Source organism: Kogia breviceps, chromosome 8, assembly GCF_026419965.1.
Source record: "Kogia breviceps isolate mKogBre1 chromosome 8, mKogBre1 haplotype 1, whole genome shotgun sequence".
In the NCBI taxonomy this organism is placed as follows: domain Eukaryota; kingdom Metazoa; phylum Chordata; class Mammalia; order Artiodactyla; family Physeteridae; genus Kogia; species Kogia breviceps.
This window is the reverse complement of record NC_081317.1, coordinates 53217481-53239714: the sequence shown is the minus strand read 5'-3', so window position 1 is coordinate 53239714 and position 22234 is coordinate 53217481. Positions and strand designations below refer to the sequence as shown.

Here is a 22234-nt window from a genome sequence, read left to right as displayed (position 1 = left end):
ATTGAATGAGACTTAATGTATGATTATTCTATTAACCTGCCTAGAACAAATGAAAGATAACATTCTTCTGACTATCCAGTATTGACTTAAAGAAAAGTGAGGAATGGGGCTAAAGGGAGGCAAAAGAAGTTCTGTTTGTGAATAATGTGGTAAAGAATCAAGGTGCCAGGTCTGGCAGATTGGCAAACAAGTCACACTTTTCAAATGTGGCTTTTGCATTAATGTTGCCTCGCTTTAGTTGGGCCACCATAATCCATGTAGTAATGTAGGATCTTGTCTAAATTATGATGTATATGTTATGATGCCATGATATATTGATACACTGCCACTTTCATTTTAAAAAGGTGCTTGAGGTAAATACCGATTGTGCAGCTCACTCTTCTGGGCATTTTAATTCATGATTTTGAGGGGGAATTGCTCTTTCATTTACAGTCTGTCTTGGAAATGGCTTTAGCACATGGAGGGGACCCTTGGCTGTTTTAATCACTTTGATTCCTACCCTGCTTTTGCTTATTGGCCCTATGCTCTTTGTACCCTCCTCCCTAGGCCCTTTCTGAACTGCTTTTGCCTTTTTTAACCTTATAGCAGTACGCACGATATCCTCCTATAGGTATAATTTTCCAGGCCAGTTAATTCTGACAGCCATAGTTTTGTTATTTTTTATTTTTTATTTTTTTGCGGTACGCAGGCATCTCACAGCTGTGGCCTCTCCCGCTGCGGAGCACAGGCTCCGGACGCGCAGGCTCAGCGGCCATGGCTCACAGGCCCAGCCGCTCCGGGGCATATGGAATCTTCCCAGACCGGGGCACGAACCTGTGTCCCCTGCATTGGCAGGCGGATTCTCAACCACTGCGCCACCAGGGAAGCCCCCCATTTTTTAAAAACAGCTTTATTGAGGTAAATTTATTTAACGTGCAGTTCACCATTTTTTTTTTTTTTTTTTTTTTGTGGTACGCGGGCCTCTCACTGTTGTGGCCTCTCCCGTTGCGGAGCACAGGCTCCGGACGCGCAGGCTCAGCGGCCATGGCTCACGGGCCCAGCCGCCCCGCGGCACGTGGGATCTTCCCGGACCCGGGCACGAACCCGCGTCCCCTGCATTGGCAGGCGGATTCTCAACCACTGCGCCACCAGGGAAGCCCCCCATTTTTTAAAAACAGCTTTATTGAGGTAAATTTATTTAACGTGCAGTTCACCATTTTTAAGTGTACAATGACGTGCTTTTTAAAGTAAATTTAGAGTTGTGCAACCAGCACCACAGTCTAGTTTTAGAACATTTGCATCAACGCCCTGCCTCCAAATTTCTTGTGCCCATTTACAGTTAATCCTTGTTCCCACCCTCAGGGCCCCAAAACACTAATGTGCTTTCTGTCTCTAAGTGTGTCTCTTCTGGATATTTCATTTAAATGGATTTTGTTTTTTGACCAAAAAAAAAAATTCAAAGCCACAGAGAAACCACATTCCTAATTCTGAAGCTATAGTCCTTTACTGTGGCTAATGTATGATAGGCTGATACAGGATCAAACACTCCAATACTTTTATTATTTGTTGGATAGAAGACTTTTTCTTCTGTAAACCAGTGTCTCTGATTTGAAGTTACTTTAGATAGATTGAATAAACCATACTGAAAAATATTGAGCCAGTATGTCATGTTGAAAAGTAATGAAAAACTATTGTTTAGTAGATTGGGAAAGAGTGTTCAAAGAAATAGGATAACCAAGAGAATATTTGTTATTTCAAATTTTAAAAATGCACAGCACTGATACAATGTAATGCTTCTTAATTATTAACACTGGCCTTGATTGTAAATAGCAATTTATAAAAATGCCTGGAAGATCCATAGTAAAGAATATAGAAATGTTTGTATTATATGAATTTCATGTTTTGTTAAAGATAATGGATTTTCATTAACTGACAATTATGGATTAAGACTAACATTTAGGCAAAAAATGTAAATTAGTAGTGTCAGAGCAGCAGGGGTTTGTATTTCATGCCATGTTCAGGTTTGACTTCCAAGTGATTTAAAATATAATGTTGGACTTCCCTGGTGGTCCAGTGGTTAAGACTTCATGCTTCCACTGTAGGGAGTGTGGTTTCCATCCCTGGCCAGGGAACTAAGATCCTGTATGCTGTGTGGCACTGCCAAAAAATAAAAATAAAAAATATATATATATAGTACTGGTAATTCACTGATGTGATTTAAGGTTTATAGAATTTTTTTAGTGTAGTGGGGAAGTTAGTTGATTACTTTAATAATCTTGCTCTGCAGCCTACAGATAACATCTTTCAGTAAATCAGCATTCATTCAATAACTGAAAAGAAAGTATATTTATTCTTTAATTCATTCTGTTCATAGTCTAAGGGAGACTATACATGTAAGTAAGTGATTGTACGTGTGTGTATGTTTCTGATTTTTAAGTTGAGTTTCCATGTTAAAAACAATAATATAAAAATGCATTGGATTGTTATGCTGGTTATGGACTTTGAGACTGCTGATTTGCTTCTTAGCAGTTACAGCTGAAGGACAGCCCTACTTCACCTTGTTTACTTCTGCATCTCTTGATACAATTCTCAGCTGGGTTTGTAAGAGAAGCACACATGTTGATCTTGTTATCCACAGATCAGGAGCTCTGTGGTCTCTTGGTTCTGTTGAGGGCAGAGGATCTGACAGGACATAAAGGCAAAAGTTGAATTTTAAAGGAATTCACATTGACCTAAAAAAGAGTTGATTTTACTTTTTGAAATATGATATGCATTATCTCTAAGAGTATCATCAAGTTTTCAATTATATACATTAACAGCTTATTTTAGCTAAGAGTTAATTGTTTTGTTCTTTGTATTTCTAAAAGGATAAGGTTTATCATCTTAGTTATGTGTCTGACCCAGTTGTAAAGGGGCAAGAAAACTTTTTGCATATTACTCTTAAACAAAATAGCATTTTATTTGACTGTAGTATTAATTTTAAAAACTGGAAATTGTTGTTTTGATAACTAGCTCTGAAGCTTCTCTCTTCTGCTGAGGGTCAGAAAATCCCAAAGTCCTCCTTGCTGCTAGTGATGCCAGTTCTGCAGATATTATCTTCTACTGCCTTGAAAGACTGTATATCCCCAGATGAAGAAGGACCATCTAGGCAGCAGTTGGCTCTAAACCTTTTAGAAATGGTACAGCAGGAGTGCTACAGAGATGACCACCAAAAGGTAATGAGTTCGTCCTTGTTTCTCTTACATAAAGGTTAATTGGTAATGTGGGGTTTAAGTCACTGCTGATAATCTCACCTCCTAATGATGTATCTGTCTGGGTTTAAATTCTGTCATTGAACTTTACCATTCTGTCAGGCACTGGTGTAGATGTTAGTATATTCTTCTGGACTGTGAGGGGGCGGTAGTCCGGCTGTGTAAGTTTTAGAAATGCTGTGTAATCTTTTTTGCTTGTTGAGTTGCCAGTGTACATTAGTAGTTAAAGGTACTGAGGAATCCTGCAGAAAAGGAGCTAGTTCTATTTAACCTAGTGCTTCTCCAACATTTCTGAGCATGGAGCCCTTTTTTGTCATCACTGTCAATTAGTGCAGCTTATTGCTAGACCTGCCACAATCCATGGTGGGGAATCTGAATTGTCTGGAAGTTCTGGGATCTGTAAGAACTAAGAAGCTTTTGATGCGTCCTGTATGTGGCCCTACTCTGCTGTCACACTCCATTCCTATCCCTGCCTGCGGGCTTCTTACCCCGCTCTGCTTTGTCAGTCTCACTGTTCTGTTAGAATAATGTAAAGTATTGTCAGTGTCTGGTTAGTGGCTGGGTTCTAGGCCTATATTCCTCAGACTTTTTCTTTTTTGGTACTTGAGTTTTGCCTTTGATAAAATGTAGTATTATTCGCAGCTATGACTTTTATGGGGATTGAATGAGGATTAAAGAAGATAAAACTGGTGAAGCATCTTAAGTTGCCAGAGAGAGAGGCATTACATAAATGCAAGCTAGTGCCTCTGTTGTTCTGTCTGCAAAAGCAGAGATACCTCTAATAATGTATCATTAAATGTTCTGGCGGCAAAAATCCAGGCATTGTTAGGGATTGCTGGTCCTGTTCCTTGTTTGATCATACAGCAGAAAGTAGCCTACAGGCAAATTGAATGTATGCTAGTTTCCTCAATCCTAATTGTTTGACTAAAACTTTAAAACTTGAAATAGGTAATTGATTTGCATTAAGAGAAGGAAGTTCTTCGGGCTTCCCTGGTGGCACAGTGGTTGAGAGTCCGCCTGCCGATGCAGGGGACATGGGTTCATGCCCCGGTCTGGGAAGATCCCACATGCCGTGGAGCGGCTGGGCCCCGTGAGCCATGGCCGCTGAGCCTGCGAGTCCGGAGCCTGTGCTCCGCAACGAGAGAGGCCACAACGGTGAGAGGCCCGCGTACCGCAAAAAAAAAAAAAAAAAAAAGAGAGAGAAGGAAGTTCTTGCATCTGCTCTAACAGGACTACACACTGTGGCCAAAAATTTCTAATAGCCTTTTACCTTCCCTCTTGGTTTGCCCATAGAGAACAATACTTGGATTCTGAATGGGGGTAGGGACAGGGCACTATGTCTGAGAGTTGTGTTCCTTTAAATCATGAGTGATATGTACTGAGGATCACCCTAAATCTAATGTGTAAGTACTCAGCTTACTATTTGTTCAGGTGTGAGTGAATCTTATTCATCAGCACTAATAGCTGGATTTTTCTCTTCAGCAGCTGGTGAAGAGGGAGGAGGAAGGAATGCTATTAGGGTATAAATACCTCCTGGTGCTAGTGTGCTGCTTTCTTGAGGCTTTGAGTGGATATATGATCACCCTTTAAAATAATTTAAGCCACAGTTTACTGTTGGCTTTTCTTCTGCACCCGTCCGTCCGTCCAGACTCTAGATTCCAAACATACCTGTAAATTTAACTTGCCCCAAACCTCCGAGTCTCTTCTTGAATCTTTGCTTTTGCACAGGATGCTCTTTTGTCTCCTTTGCCTGATCTACTCATTCTTCAAGACCCAGCCAAGTGTTCTCAGCCTCCCTGAGTCAGAATTCATTACTCTTTCCTTTACATCCAAATACTTTTAGCATTACTCAGTTGTATTGTGTCTTAATTTAGGGGGTGCATATTTGTACCTTTGACTATGCTGTGAGCTCACTGAGGGAAGGAATCTTGGCCCTTTTCACACTTTGCCTTTATTTTCTAAGCATGTTAATATTTAAATTGCAACAATTGTTGAACTTTTGTTATTTTTTCCACACTAGGTGTTTTCTGCATTATCTTTTTCAGCTGATTATAGATGGGAAAATTAAAAATACTTTAGCAGTTGTTAAACTGAATACTCTATTTTCCACATACTTAAAGAAATAGGTAACACCCTAGCTTATTTGTCTTTGCATCCTCCACACCTGACCTATTGTTGACCGCATAGTAGACATTCAAGAAATTTCTGTTCAATGAGGAATGTGTGCTTCTGATACGAATACAAATGATTTATTACAGAAAGACTTTGTTTAAAATCACAGATTTTTGTTGTTTATATTTTTATTATTTATTTTTAAATTGGTGACTCCGACTTAAGAGTGTTTGGTTTAGAAATAAAGCATTTCTTCAGAAGTACAATTCTTCTGATAAATGAAACCAAGGGTAAATATACTGTACCATGTAGTTTTCTATTACCTATCCATTTCTGAAATGTTGATAACCATGAAATAAAACATATTTTAACTTGTCCCCATTTCTAAGAATTAAAAAAGGTATCAAGCCAGCCATTCATCTCTTTAAAATAATAAGCTTTTATTTATTTATTTATTTATGGTGTATGAAAAACAGGTTCCCTTTGTAGCTGTTAAATGTGATATTTAAAACCACCTATTTGTGTTCTCCTAGGTGAAAAAAATCAAACACTTCTTGTAAACTCTAAAGTCCTTAAAATCTTGCTGCCCCCTACCCCAAAGAAAGTTGGGGGGAGGGTGGAGAAAGCACCAGTGTATGAGTCAGGGTCTAGTTAGGAGAGAGAAACCACACTGATAATTTGAACAAAGGAAAACTTAATACGAAAAATTGTTAACTAGTAAAAGGTGTTTAATTATTGAAAGCTGTAAAGGAGGCTCTAAGGAATATTGCAATAACAAATGTAGGGAGCAGTTACTACTTCTAGGACTGAGGGAGAGTACGCAAGGATGGAACTAAATGGATATCCCCGCTCAAAGCTGATATCACAGCTTGTTGGAAAGATGGTAGTTATGGCCTGCTAGCTGGTGAAGTGTGCTGGGAGTGCCATAGGCCAGAGCTGGGTCACAGGAAGCCAACTGCTGGGGTCTCCTGCGTGCCCCTGGCAGCCATGGATGGGTGAAATAAAGTGGGAAAGAGACTTAAAAGCTAAATTCCTACAATTATATAGTAGGGCAAGATTCAGCTCTGGAGAACTGTTTTAGTCAACAGAAAGATTTAGAGACAGTGTGACTGAGCTAGGATTTGTCATACATTTATTCGTTGGTATTTTTTGATAATGTACTTTATTCAAACTTAAATAAAGTACTGTGAACTTTATTACCTTGGAATAAAGCAGTGCCTAGTAGGTTTCATTCACAGTTGCTTTGAAGTAGTATATAGTAAGCAGAAAGCATTTTGAATATTTGTCTCTTAAAAAAATCAAAATTTGCAATAGATTGTTGTTGTCCTATTTATAGCTAAAGTTAACATTTATTGAGCACATGCTCTGTGTAAGGAGTTATATGGGTCAACTCATTTCTCACAGTAACTTTGAAATAGTTTTGTTTTGCCATTTCTAGCTGTGTGGCCTTGGACTAATGGTTGAAGCTCTCCGGCCCCTGGCCAGATGGGCAACAAAGCCCCTGCTTCATGGTGCTGTTTATTAATCATGTCTTATGTTCAGGCTCCATTTTAAGTGCTTTGCCATATATTAAGTCATTTGATTTTATCTCAGACTCTTTGAGGTAGCTAATATTTTTGGTCTAATTTTATCCAAGAGTTAACTGAGGCATAGAGAAGATAGGTAACTTGCCAAGGGTCTTGCAGTGGGAGGCTGGTTATTTTTTTTTTTTTTTTTTTTTTTTTTTTTTTTTTTTTTGTGGTACGCGGGCCTCTCACTGTTGTGGCCTCTCCCGTTGCACAGCACAGGCTCCGGACGCGCAGGCTCCGGACGCGCAGGCTCCGGACGCACAGGCTCAGCGGCCATGGCTCACGGGCCCAGCCGCTCCGCGGCATGTGGGATCTTCCCGGACCGGGGCACGAACCTGCATCCCCTGCATCGGCAGGCGGATTCTCAACCACTGCGCCACCAGGGAAGCCCGAGGCTGGTTATTTTTTAAAATAGATTTATTGAGATAAAATTCTCATACATACGCTTTACTCATTTAAAGTACACAACTCAATGGCTTTTAGTATATTTGCAGAGTTGTGTACACAACACCACATCAATTTTAGAACCCTTTTATTACTCCGAAAAGAAACCACTCCCAAATAATATTCCATTGTATGGAGATACCACGTTTTATTTTTCCATTCATCTGTTGAACATTTGGGTTACTTTAATTTTTTGGCTGTTGTGAATAATGCTGTTATGAACACTCCTATACAAGTTTTTGTGTGGACATAGGTTTTCATTTTTCTTGGGTAGATACCTAGGAGTGGAATTGCTATACCATATGGTAACTCCATGTTTGATCATTTGAGGAGCCACCAGACTTTTCCAAAGCAACTGCACCATTTTACATTACCACTAGCAGTGTATGAAGGTGCCAGTTTCTCTACATCCTTGCCAACACTTGTTATTGCCTGTCTTTTTTATTATAACCATGCTAGTGGGTGTGAAGTGCTATTTTGTTGTGGTTTTGATTTGCATTTCCTTGATGATAATCTTATAATACTCATTTTACAAGTGAAGAAATTGAAATTAGGGAGGTTAATTAACTTCCCCTCATTATACAGGTAGTGGATGGTAGGACTGAGATTCAGATTTTGTCTGTTCGACAAATAGAGTTTAGATTTGCCTATACTCTATTGCCTCCACTTTGTTTTTTGAGTTTTTTTTTTTGCCGAACAGTAATTTATCATCTTTGTGCTGAACTTGGGAGTTAATAACAGCCTTTCAGATTTACAGGGAAACAGTAAATCAATAGTAAGTTGAAGTAAACTGGTTTCTTAAAAGCTTTTGGTTGGAAGTTAAAAGGAATTAAATCTTGTTAAATCAATTATAGTTGATTAACAATGTCGTGATAGTTTCAGGTGTACAGCAAAGTGTCAGTTATACATATACATGTATCCTTTTTCAAATTTTTTTCCCATTTTAGGTTATTACATAATATTGAGCAGAGTTTCTTGTGCTATACAGTAGGTCCTTGTTGGTTATCCATTTTAAATATAGCAGGGTGTACATGTCAATCCCAAACTCCCTAACTATCCCTTCCCCCCACCTTTCCCCGCTAGTAACCATAAATTCGTTCTCTAAGTCTGTGAGTCTGTTTCTGTTTTGTATAAGTTCATTTGTATCATTTCTTTTTAGATTCCACATGTAAGCAATATCATACGATATTTCTCTTTCTCTGCCTGAATTACTTCACTCAGTTTGACAATATCTAGGTCTGTCCATGTTGCTGCAAATGGCATTATTTCATTCTTTATAATGGCTGAGTAATATTCCACTGTATATATGTGTCACATCTTTATCCATTTCTCTGTCGATGGACATTTAGGTTGCATCTATGTCTTGGCTACTGTAAGCAGTGGTGCAATGAACATTGGGTTGCATGTATCCCTTCAGACCATGTTTTTCTCCGGATATGTATGCAGGAGTGGGATTGAAGTGTCATATGGTAGCTCTATTTTTAGTTTTTTAAGGAACCTCCATGCTGTTCTCCATAGTGGCTGCACCAATTTACCTTCCCACCAACAGTGTAGGAGAAGGTTCCCTTATCTCCACAACCTCTCCAATGAGATACCACCTCACACTAGTCAAAATGGTTATCATTGTCTTCTTTATAACAAGGATATCGAGGATGGTGTTCATTGTCTATTGGTGATAATTAACCACTACCAAGCCTCTCAACTCTTGACTAGATTCTTCATAAAGGTGTAGAGTTGAAGGACACTCTTTAAGGCGTTATCTTTTCCAGTCTTCTGCTTCTGGTCTGGTGAGTGATAAATCCCTTCTAGCAAAAACTGGTCCTACTTTTAAGTGTCTCTAGGTTTGTTTCCACACTCCCTCTCCTGATCAAATCCTGGTCCCATTTTTGTTAAGCCTGTTTTAGTCAACATTATAGATAACTGTTGTTCTTTTAAGTTGATGAAAATCTATATTGTTCACCTGCATTCACGATTTCTTTGTCAGTCCTCTTTAGACAAAGAAGTACTAGCAGATGTCTTATTGTTAATATTTAGTGTACCTGAAAGTTTTTATTAGTTTTTTTAAAAAACATTTATTGGAGTATAATTGCTTTACAATGGTGTGTTAGTTTCTGCTTTATAACAAAGTGAATCAGTTATACATATACATCTGTCCCCATATCTCTTCCCTTTTGCATCCCTCTCCCTCCCACCTTCCCTATCCCACCCCTCTAGGTGGTCACAAGGCACCAAGCTGATCTCCCTGTGCTATGCGGCTGCTTCCCACTAGCTATCTATTTTACATTTGGTAGTATATATAAGTCCATACCACTCTCTCACTTTGTCCCAGCTTACCCCCCCAACCCCCCCCCCGTATTCTCAAGTCCATTCTCTAGTAGGTCTGCATCTGTATTCCCATCTTGCCCCTAGGTTCTTCATGACCTTTATTTTTAGATTCCATATATATGTGTTAGCCTACGGTATTTGTTTTTCTCTTTCTGACTTACTTCACTCTGTATGACAGTTTCTAGGTCCATCCACTTCATTACAAATACCTCAGTTTCATTCCTTTTTATGGCTGAGTAATATTCCATTGTATATATGTGCCACATCTTCTTTATCCATTCATGCATTGATGGACACTTAGGTTGCTTTCATATCCTGGCTATTGTAAATAGAGCTGCCATGAACATTTTGGTACATGACTCTTTTTGAATTATGGTTTTCTCAGGGTGTATGCCCAGTAGTGGGATTGCTGGGTCGTATGGTAGTTCTGTTTTTAGTTTTTTAAGGAATGTCCATACTGTTCTTCATAGTGGCTGTATCAATTTACATTCCCACCAACAGTGCAAGAGGGTTCGCTTTTCTCCACACCCTCTCCAGCATTTATTGTTTGTAGATTTTTTGATGATGGCCATTCTGACTGGTGTGAGATGATATCTCATTGTAGTTTTGATTTGCATTTCTCTAATGATTAATGATGTTGAGCATTCTTTCATGTGTCTGTTGGCAATCTGTATATCTTCTTTGGAGAAATGTCTATGTAGGTCTTCTGCCCATTTTTGGATTGGGTTGTTTGTTTTTTTGATATTGAGCTGCAAGAGCTGCTTGTAAATTTTGGAGATCAATCCTTTGTCAGTTGCTTCATTTGCAAATATTTTCTCCCATTCTGAGGGTTGTCTTTTCATATTAATTTTTTAAAATTAAAGGTTTGCAACGATTTTACATCTGAAGATGATTTGCAACCATTTAATATTCAGTTAAATGTTATTTTTCTGTGTTTTCTTCTCTCTTATTTTTTTATTGAGATATAATTCACCTGACATGAGTCTCTCCTTTATTTTTAAACACCTACTTTCTCCTCTAAAACACAGGGCCTACCAGCACTTTCACAGGTCCTCCCCCAGGCGGTGGGGCTAGGATTTGGTAGCTGGTGCTGAGAGAAAACCCTTGGTGGCACCTTTGCCCTGGGACTGTGCCAGTGGCAGCTGTCACTCAATGGGACAGAGAGGCCGTTCTGTGATCTCTTATTCAACATTGTGCCTTTCTCCTCTTCTCATTTCTCTACCTTAGGAAAACAAACAAACAGAAAACAGAGCCTAAACCTGGACTAATACTTTAAGCAAAGTAGGATTACTTTTCTGTTTCACTATGTTTACTCTGTAATGTTGCTGCTTTTGAATCGAGTTATGGTTCATGGTGATTTCCAATTATTTTCTCTTATACCCATATCCAGCAATTTTATTTTCCTCTCCTAAAGATGACAAGGATAATATTTTTCTTTCCTCTGCAACTTTAGGCACTGTGCTAGGTGCTTTGTGGATACTCTCTCATTATCAACTTCAATAATTTTGGCAGGAAGGTAGGCATTACTTCTGTATTACAAATGAGGAAAGTAAGGCTCAGAGAGTTTGCATAACAGCTAATAGCTGGCATGGCTGCGCTAAAGTCCTGGTCTTTTAAATCTCAAGTCCCGTGCTATTTGTCATTAGGCTAAAGAAATTGACTCTCGTCTTTAATGAATTCCATCTTCTTGGGAAAAAAATTCTTAGACAGGATTATAATAAATTAGGTATCATTTAATTTTAAAAATTTATAATTTTTAAAATAGCTATACATTAAAACGGTTCAAGAATTATGGTATACAATGAGAAGTCTCTTTCTCACCTGTGATTCTGTTTGTCCAGTTTCCACACTGTTAAAATAGAAAATGAAGATTAGTAGTTATTAATTTCTTCTATATTTGTCTAAATACTTTTCTTTGTGTGTACACACGCACATATATATATGCAAATACAAATATACGGTCTCTATGCTTTCCTTTAAAAAATTAATTAGTAGCATTTCAGGCACACTATGTGTATCTTGTATTTTTCTGCGTGAGATCTTTTCCTATCAGTAAAGATAGAGCTTCTCCATATGTTTTTATCCTGGCATTTACTTTCAAATAAAGGTTATCTTCATTGTTAAGCATATACTTGAAATAACTAAACACCTATGTTCTCACAAAAACTTTTACAGCAATATGCCTAGCAACATTATTTATAATAGCCATAAAGTGGAAACAACCCCAGTGTCCATTAACTGATGAGTGGGTAAACAAAATATGGTATATCCATACAGTGGAATATTATTTGATAATGAAAAGAAATGAAGTATTGATATCAGCCACAACATGTATGAACCTTGAGAATATGCTAAGTAAAAGAAGCCAGTCACAAAAAACCACATATTGTGTGGTTCCTACTATATTAAATGGTCAGAATAGAAGCAGAAAGTAGATTAATGGTTGACTGGGCCTGGGAGTCAGAGAGAATAAAGAGGGACTGTTAATGGGCACAGGGTTTCCTTTTGAGGTAAAGAAAAATGTTCTAAAGTTAGCTGGTGATTATGGTTACACAATTCTATGAATTACTAAAATTCACTGAGTTATAAACTTTAAAAGACTGGATTTTATGACGTGAATTATATCTCAATAAAGTTGTCATTAAAAAGTTTTATAAGGCTTAACTTTTATTTCTCATCCTTTCAACTGTTATTCTTATCCATGTAAGTCAGTCTCCAATAACAGGACAGTTATAATCTAGAAATTTCTAATTTGTCTCATTGTACTCTAAATGAATTGAATTATTTTTTGAGCATGCAATATCTAATTCCTCATTAATGTCTGTGGCTTCTCCCGAGCAATTCGGGCACACAGCTCACATTGGCAGAGTTCTATCCAGTCTCTGACCCTGACTGTACCACTTGACTTACATGAGGAGCCATTCCTCAGATTGACTTAAGTATAACATCTTCGGGTATCATTTCAATTTAAAGCTGTCAGGCTATTTCTTCTTGAGAAGTTATTCACAATTATTAATGAATTTCCAGGCTCCAGCTGAACCAACTCTGTTCCTATCAACAGACTGTTACAAAAATGAATTGTCCTCAGTCCAAGTCTGCCATCTGCCCCGAGTTGCCTCTTACTGGGGCCTGGAGCTGGGAAAATAGTGTTTTTTTTCTATCTTCCCTCTCACTGGTGAATACTTCTTAAGTGGTAATGGCTTTTCCCAAACTCTGTTGCCTCTGGGTTTTGTATATTGACTCTTTTTTTTTTTTTCTGCCTTAACTGGGAGCGAATGGTAAACATGAGGAAAATTGCTAATAAACTATTCCAGAGTTCCACCTGACAGCTATTTTCTTTTTGTGTAATCCCATTAGCTTAAATATGCACAGAGAGGTTTTGGGCAGGAATGGAAAATTTTGTATTCATTTTGTTGGAAGGATTGATTTCTTACAATGAAATATAAAAAATAAATGAATGTCAGAAATGTATTCCTGACAGATAGACTTATCTCATTTATTCATGCCTTTTTTTGTGTTTCCTTTTCAGCTCTCCTACAAGCTTGTGTTCCCCATAACCAGCATGTATGGTTCAATATTTACAGCCTGGAGGATCCTTGAAGTAATGAGAGAAGAGTCTGCGACAAGTGACTGGTTAGCTTCCGTAGAGTCATTGCTCCCTATTACCACAGCGATCCCTGCGCATGTTTTTCTTCTGCTGGCTTACCTCCTTGTTGAAGATAAAGGACGAAATCTTCGTCAGATACTGAAGGTCACTACAGAATTTGCCCAGGCTGATTCCTCTCAGGTAAAGCAAGAAAATAATGGAGCAGTAATGGGGGTAAAGCTTAATATTGGACTTGTAGATTATTCTTTCATTGTGGATAATTTTTATCAGAGTTTTAGAGTACAGGTTGCTTTTTTTTTTTTTGCTATCTTTGTTTTCCCAATTTTTTCTTTTTTCTCCTAACTCTGAGTTGATATCTTCTTTATGATGCACATGTTTCTTTAATGAAAGCACACTTCGAAAGAGAATCTACACATGATGCTAATCTTTTTTGTTATTGATGGATTTGCTAATTTGTAATGCTTTCATTAACTCTTGCACCCTATTCCAAGATGCATATCCCTTAGTTCTCATATCAATCTTTTAAGGTGGAAAAAGTAATTAATTCAGAATAAATGGGCCTGTATAATAGGAATTAATCTCTTTTTAACTTCTTGCAATTTGATCGTATTTTTATTGTCATTTAATAAACAAAAAAAATAGTGGGTCATTGTTTTATATGGTACTGATCAACACGCTGATCATGTACCATATAAAACATGCTGATCAGTACCATATAAAACAACATGTTAAAGATATGTTGTTTAATGAACATATTAAACAGACTAAAGATAAATAATCATTTTTCCTATCTGTACAGTTCTTGGAGTATAATAAGATAACCATCAGACATTATTAATAACCCCCCCCCTGCCTTTTAAACTAACCATATATTTAGCATAGACATCTTTAATTTTTTTTCTGTTGGATAGAATCTCTAGAATGCATTTCCTGTGAAGGGAAGGATTTCCTAACCAAGTAGGTATGGCATTTTTATTATCTTCTGTATCTTAGTGTCTGTGCTTGTGTTCTTTTTCAAGCATGGTGAAGAAAAAGTCCATCTCTTTATGGAGTGTTCCTATAGGAAAAAAATTTGGTGTTGAAGGTGGGATAAATATGTTTTTCTAGATAATGAAGTTAATGTATTTGCAATTCCTTTTTGTCCCCAACTTGTCACACTCATTCCGTTTTGTCAGGTAAACAAATGCTATCTCACAAAAGTTTTCCCTCTGACTAGATTTCTGTGTCTGATTCTGCAAGTGGATCCGTAATGTATTCAGAGTACCTTTGTCTCGTGGTGTATGCGTAATGTGAAACACTTCAGCTTGCTTCCTACTTTATTTTTCCCTTCAGCTTCTGTAACAATCCTAATTCTACCAAATGCTTTTTATCACTGTTGACACCTTGTAGGATTATCTTTTTAGAATAGTTAATGCACAGGTGATGCCTGGAGATTATCTGAGGAAGTCATACCGTAGGTTACCTGACTTATGCCACTGGTGTAGAACATGTGTTATATCAATGTATGTATTGATACTTAGGAAATGCATTTAGTCTGAAATTCTAGGGTGATCCAGTATCCTTGTAAATACTTTTCATGTGTGCCATGAAATGGAAAAAGTTGGGAAGCACTGGGGTGACCATCCCGGTTCATTTATTTATTCAATGTTTATTAAGAAGCAGTGCTATAAATTAAAGTCAATATGTTACACTTCTGTTGATAATTTCTAGGAAGTTTTTAAAGAAGTGAGAAAAAACACCCTGTGTAATTTTGCTTGTTAAGGTGAATGGTAGGGTAAAATGTTGAAATATTGTTACCCAAACTCATGCAGAAGCAAAGGCAATATAATTAATAAGAACTTACAAGTGGAGTTATTTAAGTCTTTTGAAAAGGATAAAAGTAGACTAGAAGTAGGAGGTAGTGTTCTTCACTTTTCCTTATGAAGTGACCATATCATATCATTTCTCTGGCCTTTAGCTACAAGGTAAAGCAGCCTGAAGAAGAGGATTGGATATTTTGAAAAAGCAATTCTCTAATTGTAACTGCTTGGTGTAGAATCAATTAGATGAGTTAGGGTTGAGATCTATTATTGGAGGAGTGTTTTCTGTTTCTTTCATTAAGTTGACATGACTGCATGAAATGTATTGTTTCATGCGTGTTTGTCCTTTCTTACCTTATAAAAAGAAGGTGTATATTATGTTTAAGCAATCATTGGCTCAAATTCATGGGGGGAGTCAATACTAAAGAAAAGTCTTAGACTACTAATAAGCAGATACTAAGTAAATTGGTATGTAAGAATAGGAATTTAGAGGCTGTCTTCTACCTCTAAATTAACCACTTAACCGCTTATGTAGAGTTCACTGGCCTGCAGTATTGTGTTTGTGTGACACCATAATTTACTGTAAGAATTCTACTCTAAGACCTTGTGAGAGAAAATATTTGAAAAGTTTGAAAGAGATGGGCCATATTTGAAGTGTGTTCAGTGTGATTATGATTATTATTATTCATTCTAAGGTATTAATAGAAATTATTTTTGATAGTACTTATTCATAGTAATGCAAGTTATCAATATCAACTAATACTTTTAGTGTTAATAATGATAAGAAAATATACTTCTTTAAAAATGTGATTATTCTTCTTACTTATCAGGTACTTTGATGGATCCCCTTCCCCAGTGAGTTTTCATCCTTAGTCCCTCACTGTGTTCCCCTGTGGCATGCGTTTTGTGTTGGGTTTAATACATTTAGGGCCATGGAAGTCTAATGGAGCTAGGTAGTCTGAAGGGAACTTGGCCTTGTGAGTACCATTTTAGAGTTAACTAGATACAGATGATGGTGTTAAAATAACTAGATAGTTGCTCAAGGCCACAGCAATAAATTGACACTTGAAAAAAATAGTAAGGAACTTTTTTTTTTCCATATCTAGAAATGCTGTCAGCAGTTACTGATAATCCATATAGTCTTCTTATCCAGACATCATGAGACTTAATTTGCAGAAGATACAAGCTCAGGTCAGGCAGCTCTCAGTAAAAATTAAGTGCCTCTTCTTTCTTGGAAGGAATGTCTTAGAGTGTTCTGGGGAGAGATCCAAGAATGAGCATCCTGTGTGGATTCCCATGGAAGTCGTGAAAGTTTTTAAACACATTGATTTAGTTTAGAGAGAGAGTTTTGTATAGTAGTCTGTGCTTATAATATATGGGAACGCCATCTAATTCCTAAATTAGTGGTTTTTTCTGGAAATTGCAGTTGATGGATTCATGTGCTTTTTGGTTATGTTTATATAACAGTTCCTGCCTTTCTGATACTGTGAGTAATGTTTTTTTTCCCCACGGTTTGATGTAAATCATTCATGCTGCCTTCAGAGACGCCTGAACGACAGTTGAAGCACATGGCTTCATGGCTCATAAACAGTAATGTCCTGTTGGGCTTATTCTTTCTTCTTCAGAGAGCTATTTCCTAACTCTGTGATTTGTCCAGATCTGGTCACATCTAGTTTGAAGTCAGTGGTAGTGAATATAAACATAGGCTCTAATCAAGGGATAATGTGAACCCCAGGCTTAAATAAGGACATTTTCTAAATTTTAATTGAATGGTTTTTTTTGTTTGTTTGTTTTTTTGTGGTACGCAGGCCTTTCACTGTTGTGGCCTCTCCCGTTGCGGAGCACAGGCTCCGGACGCACAGGCTCAGTGGCCATGGCTCACGGGCCCAGCCTCTCCGCAGCATGTGGTATCTTCCCGGACCGGGGCACGAACCCGTGTCTCCTGCATCGGCAGGCAGATTCTCAACCACTGCGCCACCAGGGAAGCCCTGAATGGTTTTTAAAAGGGCAATATTAAATCATATTTTGAACCTTATTAAATGATTGACTAATCTATGAAACATGATTGTGGACAGTTTGGAAATGTCTGAGACTGATACAGCCTCCTTAAGAAGAGGTTAATAACCCTTAATCAACACATGTTGATTGACTTCCTATCTCCCCTTTCAGGTGAGCCCAGCACAGTGACAGCTCACCAATTAAGAACCATGTCTGGCTCTGTGACCTGCACTGTGTGCCTCTATACAAACTTAACTGGTGACAGCACGAGTTCTGTACCACTTTCCTCAATCCATTCCATATACCTGATTGTATCTTGCTTCTAAGACTCTCAGCCAGAAACCTTACTTTTTCTTCCTCTCTTCCTAACTCTCATTTCCCTTTTGGATTTTATGTTTAGTTCTTTGCCAACTCTGACCTTGGTTTCCAGTAATATCCCACCCATGTTCCTTCTGGCAGCTTTAGGTAAACTTCTCTCTGTGTCTACGTGGGACTCCCCTGCCTTCCCCCTAGTTACCCACATTATTACTGTGGCCCCTGGCCCCTTGAGAAGAAAGGGATACTATTCACCTCTTAAAACCTTCTCTAATATCTATTGGCTTAGCTATATTATATTAGCTATATCATTGGCTAATTATTACATAATATTTAATATATTAAATATATAATTGTTATAATAACCACTTATTATATTAGCTATCTTATTAACTATAGCTTTCCTCTAGCTATCAGAATTGACATTTCTCCATCTGAAGCATTATATCCTGGAGAATAATAGAGGTGTTGGAGGAGGAGGCTACTTTTCACATAGATAAGTGATTCTGCAAAAGACTATAGGTTATTAAATGCTTAGTAGTATGTCATATAAATAAATATAGAGAGAACACCTGACAACAGATTATATTCTCTTTTGGAAATCCAGGCTGCTTGTTAGTGGTTTTAAAACCTAAGAAAATATGTTTTCTTCCTGTTTCTACCTATATTGTTAAGAGTTTACGGCAAGATTAAATACTTAAGCATCTGAATTGAACATTAACCATGAAGACGAGTAATTTTTAGATAGGCTGAGATGGTTTAAAGTAAAATCTTACAATAACTTAGTATTTCAACTTCAGTGGAAGAACTCTAACTGCTACATGTAAGGCATAACAATTTCTTTTTGACAAGTTTATAAAATGGAATATGCCAAAGAGGCAAAGTTTATAGAACTTTGACTTAGAGAACCACAAGTTCCTTCCTTAAAATCTTCTCTCACCAAGGAGCTTATCAAATTAAGTTTTGTGAAACCCATTGCCTCTTTCAAATCCTTGGTACTTGTTTGCTTTTCTCTTGTTTGGAATTGGGGATAGAGCTGTGTTTTTTTGTTTGTCTTATTTTGTTTTTGCTTGCCTTTACAACTCTAAGGACTTATACTTCCTTTTTACCTTTTGGTTGTTAAGTCTCACTAAAGGGCTTACTTAATGGGAACAATTACAATCTTTGATAATTTTATCTTATCGTTTGTAATGTTTTCAGGGCTTATTTTTTTTTCCATTTGTGAAGTTATACACATGTTTGAGCCATTTAAATCACTTATGGGGATAGGTTCATGGCCCATGACTTGCTGGTCTTTCAAAAGTCATATATTATCAAATAGTAAAAAGTTGACTTTCAGGGCAGAATCCTGTGATAGTTCTACTATGGGTCATAAGCCATATTTTAACATGGAAAATGAATAGGAAATGTGTGAAATTTAATGGTCTGTAAGTTACTGCTGTGAGAAAAGGAGAAAATATATTCTATAAAGGAACTTGCACAAAGAGTCCTTGGACACTTTGCACTCTGTTCTGTTGTCACCGAGTTCTATGAATTGCTACCCCCTGAAGTCAGTCGGCTTCCTGTGTTCTTCACACCAGCAAAAAGAGGCCAGAATGTATAGTACTTTTAATAAAGAGCTTTACAGATAAGAAATACCGTACTACTATTCCCTTGCAGCCGTAGCATTGATTATGCCTAGAGCAAAATTGGGACGAGCCTGTCAGCATGAAACAATTAGACAAAGAGAAACACAGACAAAAATACAGGGTCAAGTATCTATTCCATCCTGTGGCAATATGTTTATTTCTTCTTTATAAACCCAACATAGATATCTATAGAATAAAATGTTTTTAACTGGCATTTGAACCTTTTTATATTTTTTTCAGTTTTTTGCATGAAGCCTTGAGTTTATACTCAGGGAAGCAGTCCTGTGTCAATTTTTTACCTTTCTTGAGTTCCTGAGGGCTAATATGGGCTGAGTTTCTTCTGAGAAGTCAACAGAGTATAAATTGCTTAGAAGTTCAACCCTATATCACTGTGACACTCACTAGCTTACTAATATAATGAAACAAAAGCCATTTGTCATGTTGTGTCACTGAACCCTGAGTAACAGAAAGGATGGGGGTGGAGTTTGGTGAGGATGGGGCCTAGAACTGCATTTAGAACAGCAGAGTCTGTTTGCTCCCAGTTGAATATCAGTTAGCAGTGGCTTTGTCTTCAGATTAAAACCTGCTTGGAATGGGCTTCTGGTGTTTCTGAAGGACTCAGAGGGGAACAAATTTTGTGGTAACTTTGAATTTTGTAAAAGGCCTGAGAAATTCTTCTCAAGGGGAAAAACACAAAGTCCACCATTGCCAGAATAAATGTTTTCTTATTTAGTCAGAGGGCAGGGAAGGAAAAGGGGGTGTTGGTCCCCTGCCTACTTGTATCGTGGCCAGACACCCCAAAGTGGAGCTGTCAGTGGACATCCCTTACCATTTATTCTTCAGCCCTTCCATAGTCAATCCTTCAATTCAGAGGAGAGTCTTAATCAAGGAAACATTTCTTTACATCTACAGAAGCAATCCATGTCAGCTCTCTCCAACGAGTTTTGCCTTGATTCATCAATAAATATGGATAATCAAGGCTCATCAGACTTTTAAGAAAATTTAACAGCATGACTAACCAGAGCATCTCTTTCCAGAAGAAGAACTTGGGGCACAGAGGATAATATAAAAACAATCCAGTACCTATGAGACGTTGGCAAGATATTGTATGTTTTTGTATTGTATATAAGATACTGCTGTGATGAAGAAGAAATTCAAAAGCAAGAGATTTTAGAAATTAAAAACTTGGTTGCCACAGTACGTAAATAGAGGCTGGATTAGTGATTTATAGAATAGCCAACTAAAATATTTCAGAATATAGAAAAAATATGAAAACTGAACAAGGTAAGACATTGAATGTCAATCTTGGAGTTCTAACATCTTTCTGTAGGAATTTCAACTGGAGAAAACTGAAGAGAAAATGAAGGAGAAAAACTTAAAATATGACAGAACACTATTTCCTAAGCTCAAAAAAGACACGAAAATATAGATTGGTAGGACCCTCTGAAAGCCACGTAGCACAAGTGAGACTAGATCAATACCTATATCCATGCCCAGAACTTCAAGAATAAAGAGAACATCAAAAGAGATTTTAGAGAAGAGTTGGAAAAGATGAAGTCATTTAAAATTGGATTGACCTTAGATTTTTTATAGCAGCCCACTGGGTACTGGAATACATTGGTATATTGTCTTCCAATTTCTTGAGGAAAGTCACTTTGAACCCGGAATATTCCTTTCCATCATTCTACTTTTTACAAATGATGGTAATAAAGGCTTTTTCTGATGGGCAATAATTCAAGAACATTTCTTGGTTGCTGATTTTGTCAGGGGAAAAGCCCCTCAAGAATGTGTTCTTGGGCTTCCCTGGTGGTGCAGTGGTTGAGAGTCTGCCTGCCAATGCAGGGGACACGGGTTTGTGCCCTGGTCTGGGAAGATCCCACGTGCCGCAGAACAGCTGGGCCTGTGAGCCATGGCTGCTGAGCCTGTGCGTCCGGAGCCTGTGCTCCACAATGGGAGAGGCCACAACAGTGAGAGGACCATGTACCACAAAAAAAAAAAAAAAAAGAAAAAAAAAAAGAATGTGTTCCAGCAAAACTGAAAATGAATCCAAGAAAGTACAGAGAAGAGATGTTAAAAGGTGATCAGAATATCCAGTAAATATTACTTTAAATTAACCATAATTGTTTTGTAAAATATGAAAAATAACTATCTGGAACAAAGTCCAAGCTTTAAAACATGGGAAGTGGTCGGAGTAGGTAGTGGGAATGTGATAGTGCGAAGAGTGAGAACATGCTAAGTAAGGATGGAATTTTGTTTTTTAACTGAGTATTTTTTGATGTTAGTAGAAAAATAAGTTTAAATATGTATTTAAACCTTTATTAGAAACTAGAGGTGATTTATAACTTCTAAATAATTAATATAACAAAAGGAAAACAATTTTTTTAAAAACCTAAAAAAATGGCAAATATTAACATAAAAGAAGATGGTAGGAATAATTCCAAATATTCCAGTTACCACAATTACTGTGAATGAATTAAATTCCCTTATCAAAAAAAGGCTCATAATACTACCCAAAGCAATCTACAGATGTAACGCAATTTCTTTCAAAATACCCATGACATTTTTTGCAGAATTAGACCAAATAACCCTAACATTTATATGGAACCACAGAAGACCCAGAATTGCCAAAGCAATCCTGAAGAAAAAGAACAAAACTGGAGGCATAACCCTTCCAGATTTCAGACTATACTATAAAGCTACAGTAATCAAAACAACATGATACTGGCACAAAAACATCCATAGAAAACAAACAAAGCAGAAATATAGATCAATGGAACAGAATAGAAAGCCCAGAAGTAAACCCACACACCTATGGTCAATTAATCGACAACAAAGAAGGCAGAAATATACAATGGAGAAAAGACAGTCTCTTCAACAAGTGGTATTGGGAAAGCTGGACAGCTACTTGTAAGTCCATGAAATTAGAACACTCCCTCACACAAGATACAAAAATACATTCAAAATGGTTTAAAGACCTAAATATAAGACATGACACCATAAAACTCCTAGAAGAAAACTAGGCAAAACATCTTCTGGCATAAATCATAGCAATATTTTCTTAGATCAGTCTCCTAAGGTAAAAGAAATAAAAGGAAAAATAAATCAGTGGGGCCTAATCAAATTTAAAAGCTTTTGAAGAGCAAATGAAACCATCAACAAAATGAAAATGCCTACAGAATGGGAGAAGAAATTTGCAAATGATGTGACC

The 22234-nt window shown here is 37.3% G+C and overlaps 1 protein-coding gene and 1 non-coding gene across 5 annotated transcripts in view; both read left to right on the top strand.

Annotated features, from left to right (window-relative positions):
• FOCAD (focadhesin) overlaps positions 1-22234 on the top strand; it is a 326170-nt gene that overhangs the window by 97799 nt on the left and 206137 nt on the right. For all 4 annotated transcript variants that reach the window (XM_067041424.1, XM_059072504.2, XM_067041423.1 and 1 more), the window contains exons 10-11: positions 2992-3194; positions 13209-13466. In XM_067041424.1, coding sequence (XP_066897525.1) covers positions 2992-3194; positions 13209-13466 — 461 coding nt within the window. The remainder of the gene's footprint in view (positions 1-2991; positions 3195-13208; positions 13467-22234) is intronic.
• LOC131762058 (small nucleolar RNA SNORA30/SNORA37 family) lies at positions 10714-10842 on the top strand. The gene has a single exon (XR_009337140.1). It is a non-coding gene; the product is annotated as a small nucleolar RNA SNORA30/SNORA37 family (small nucleolar RNA).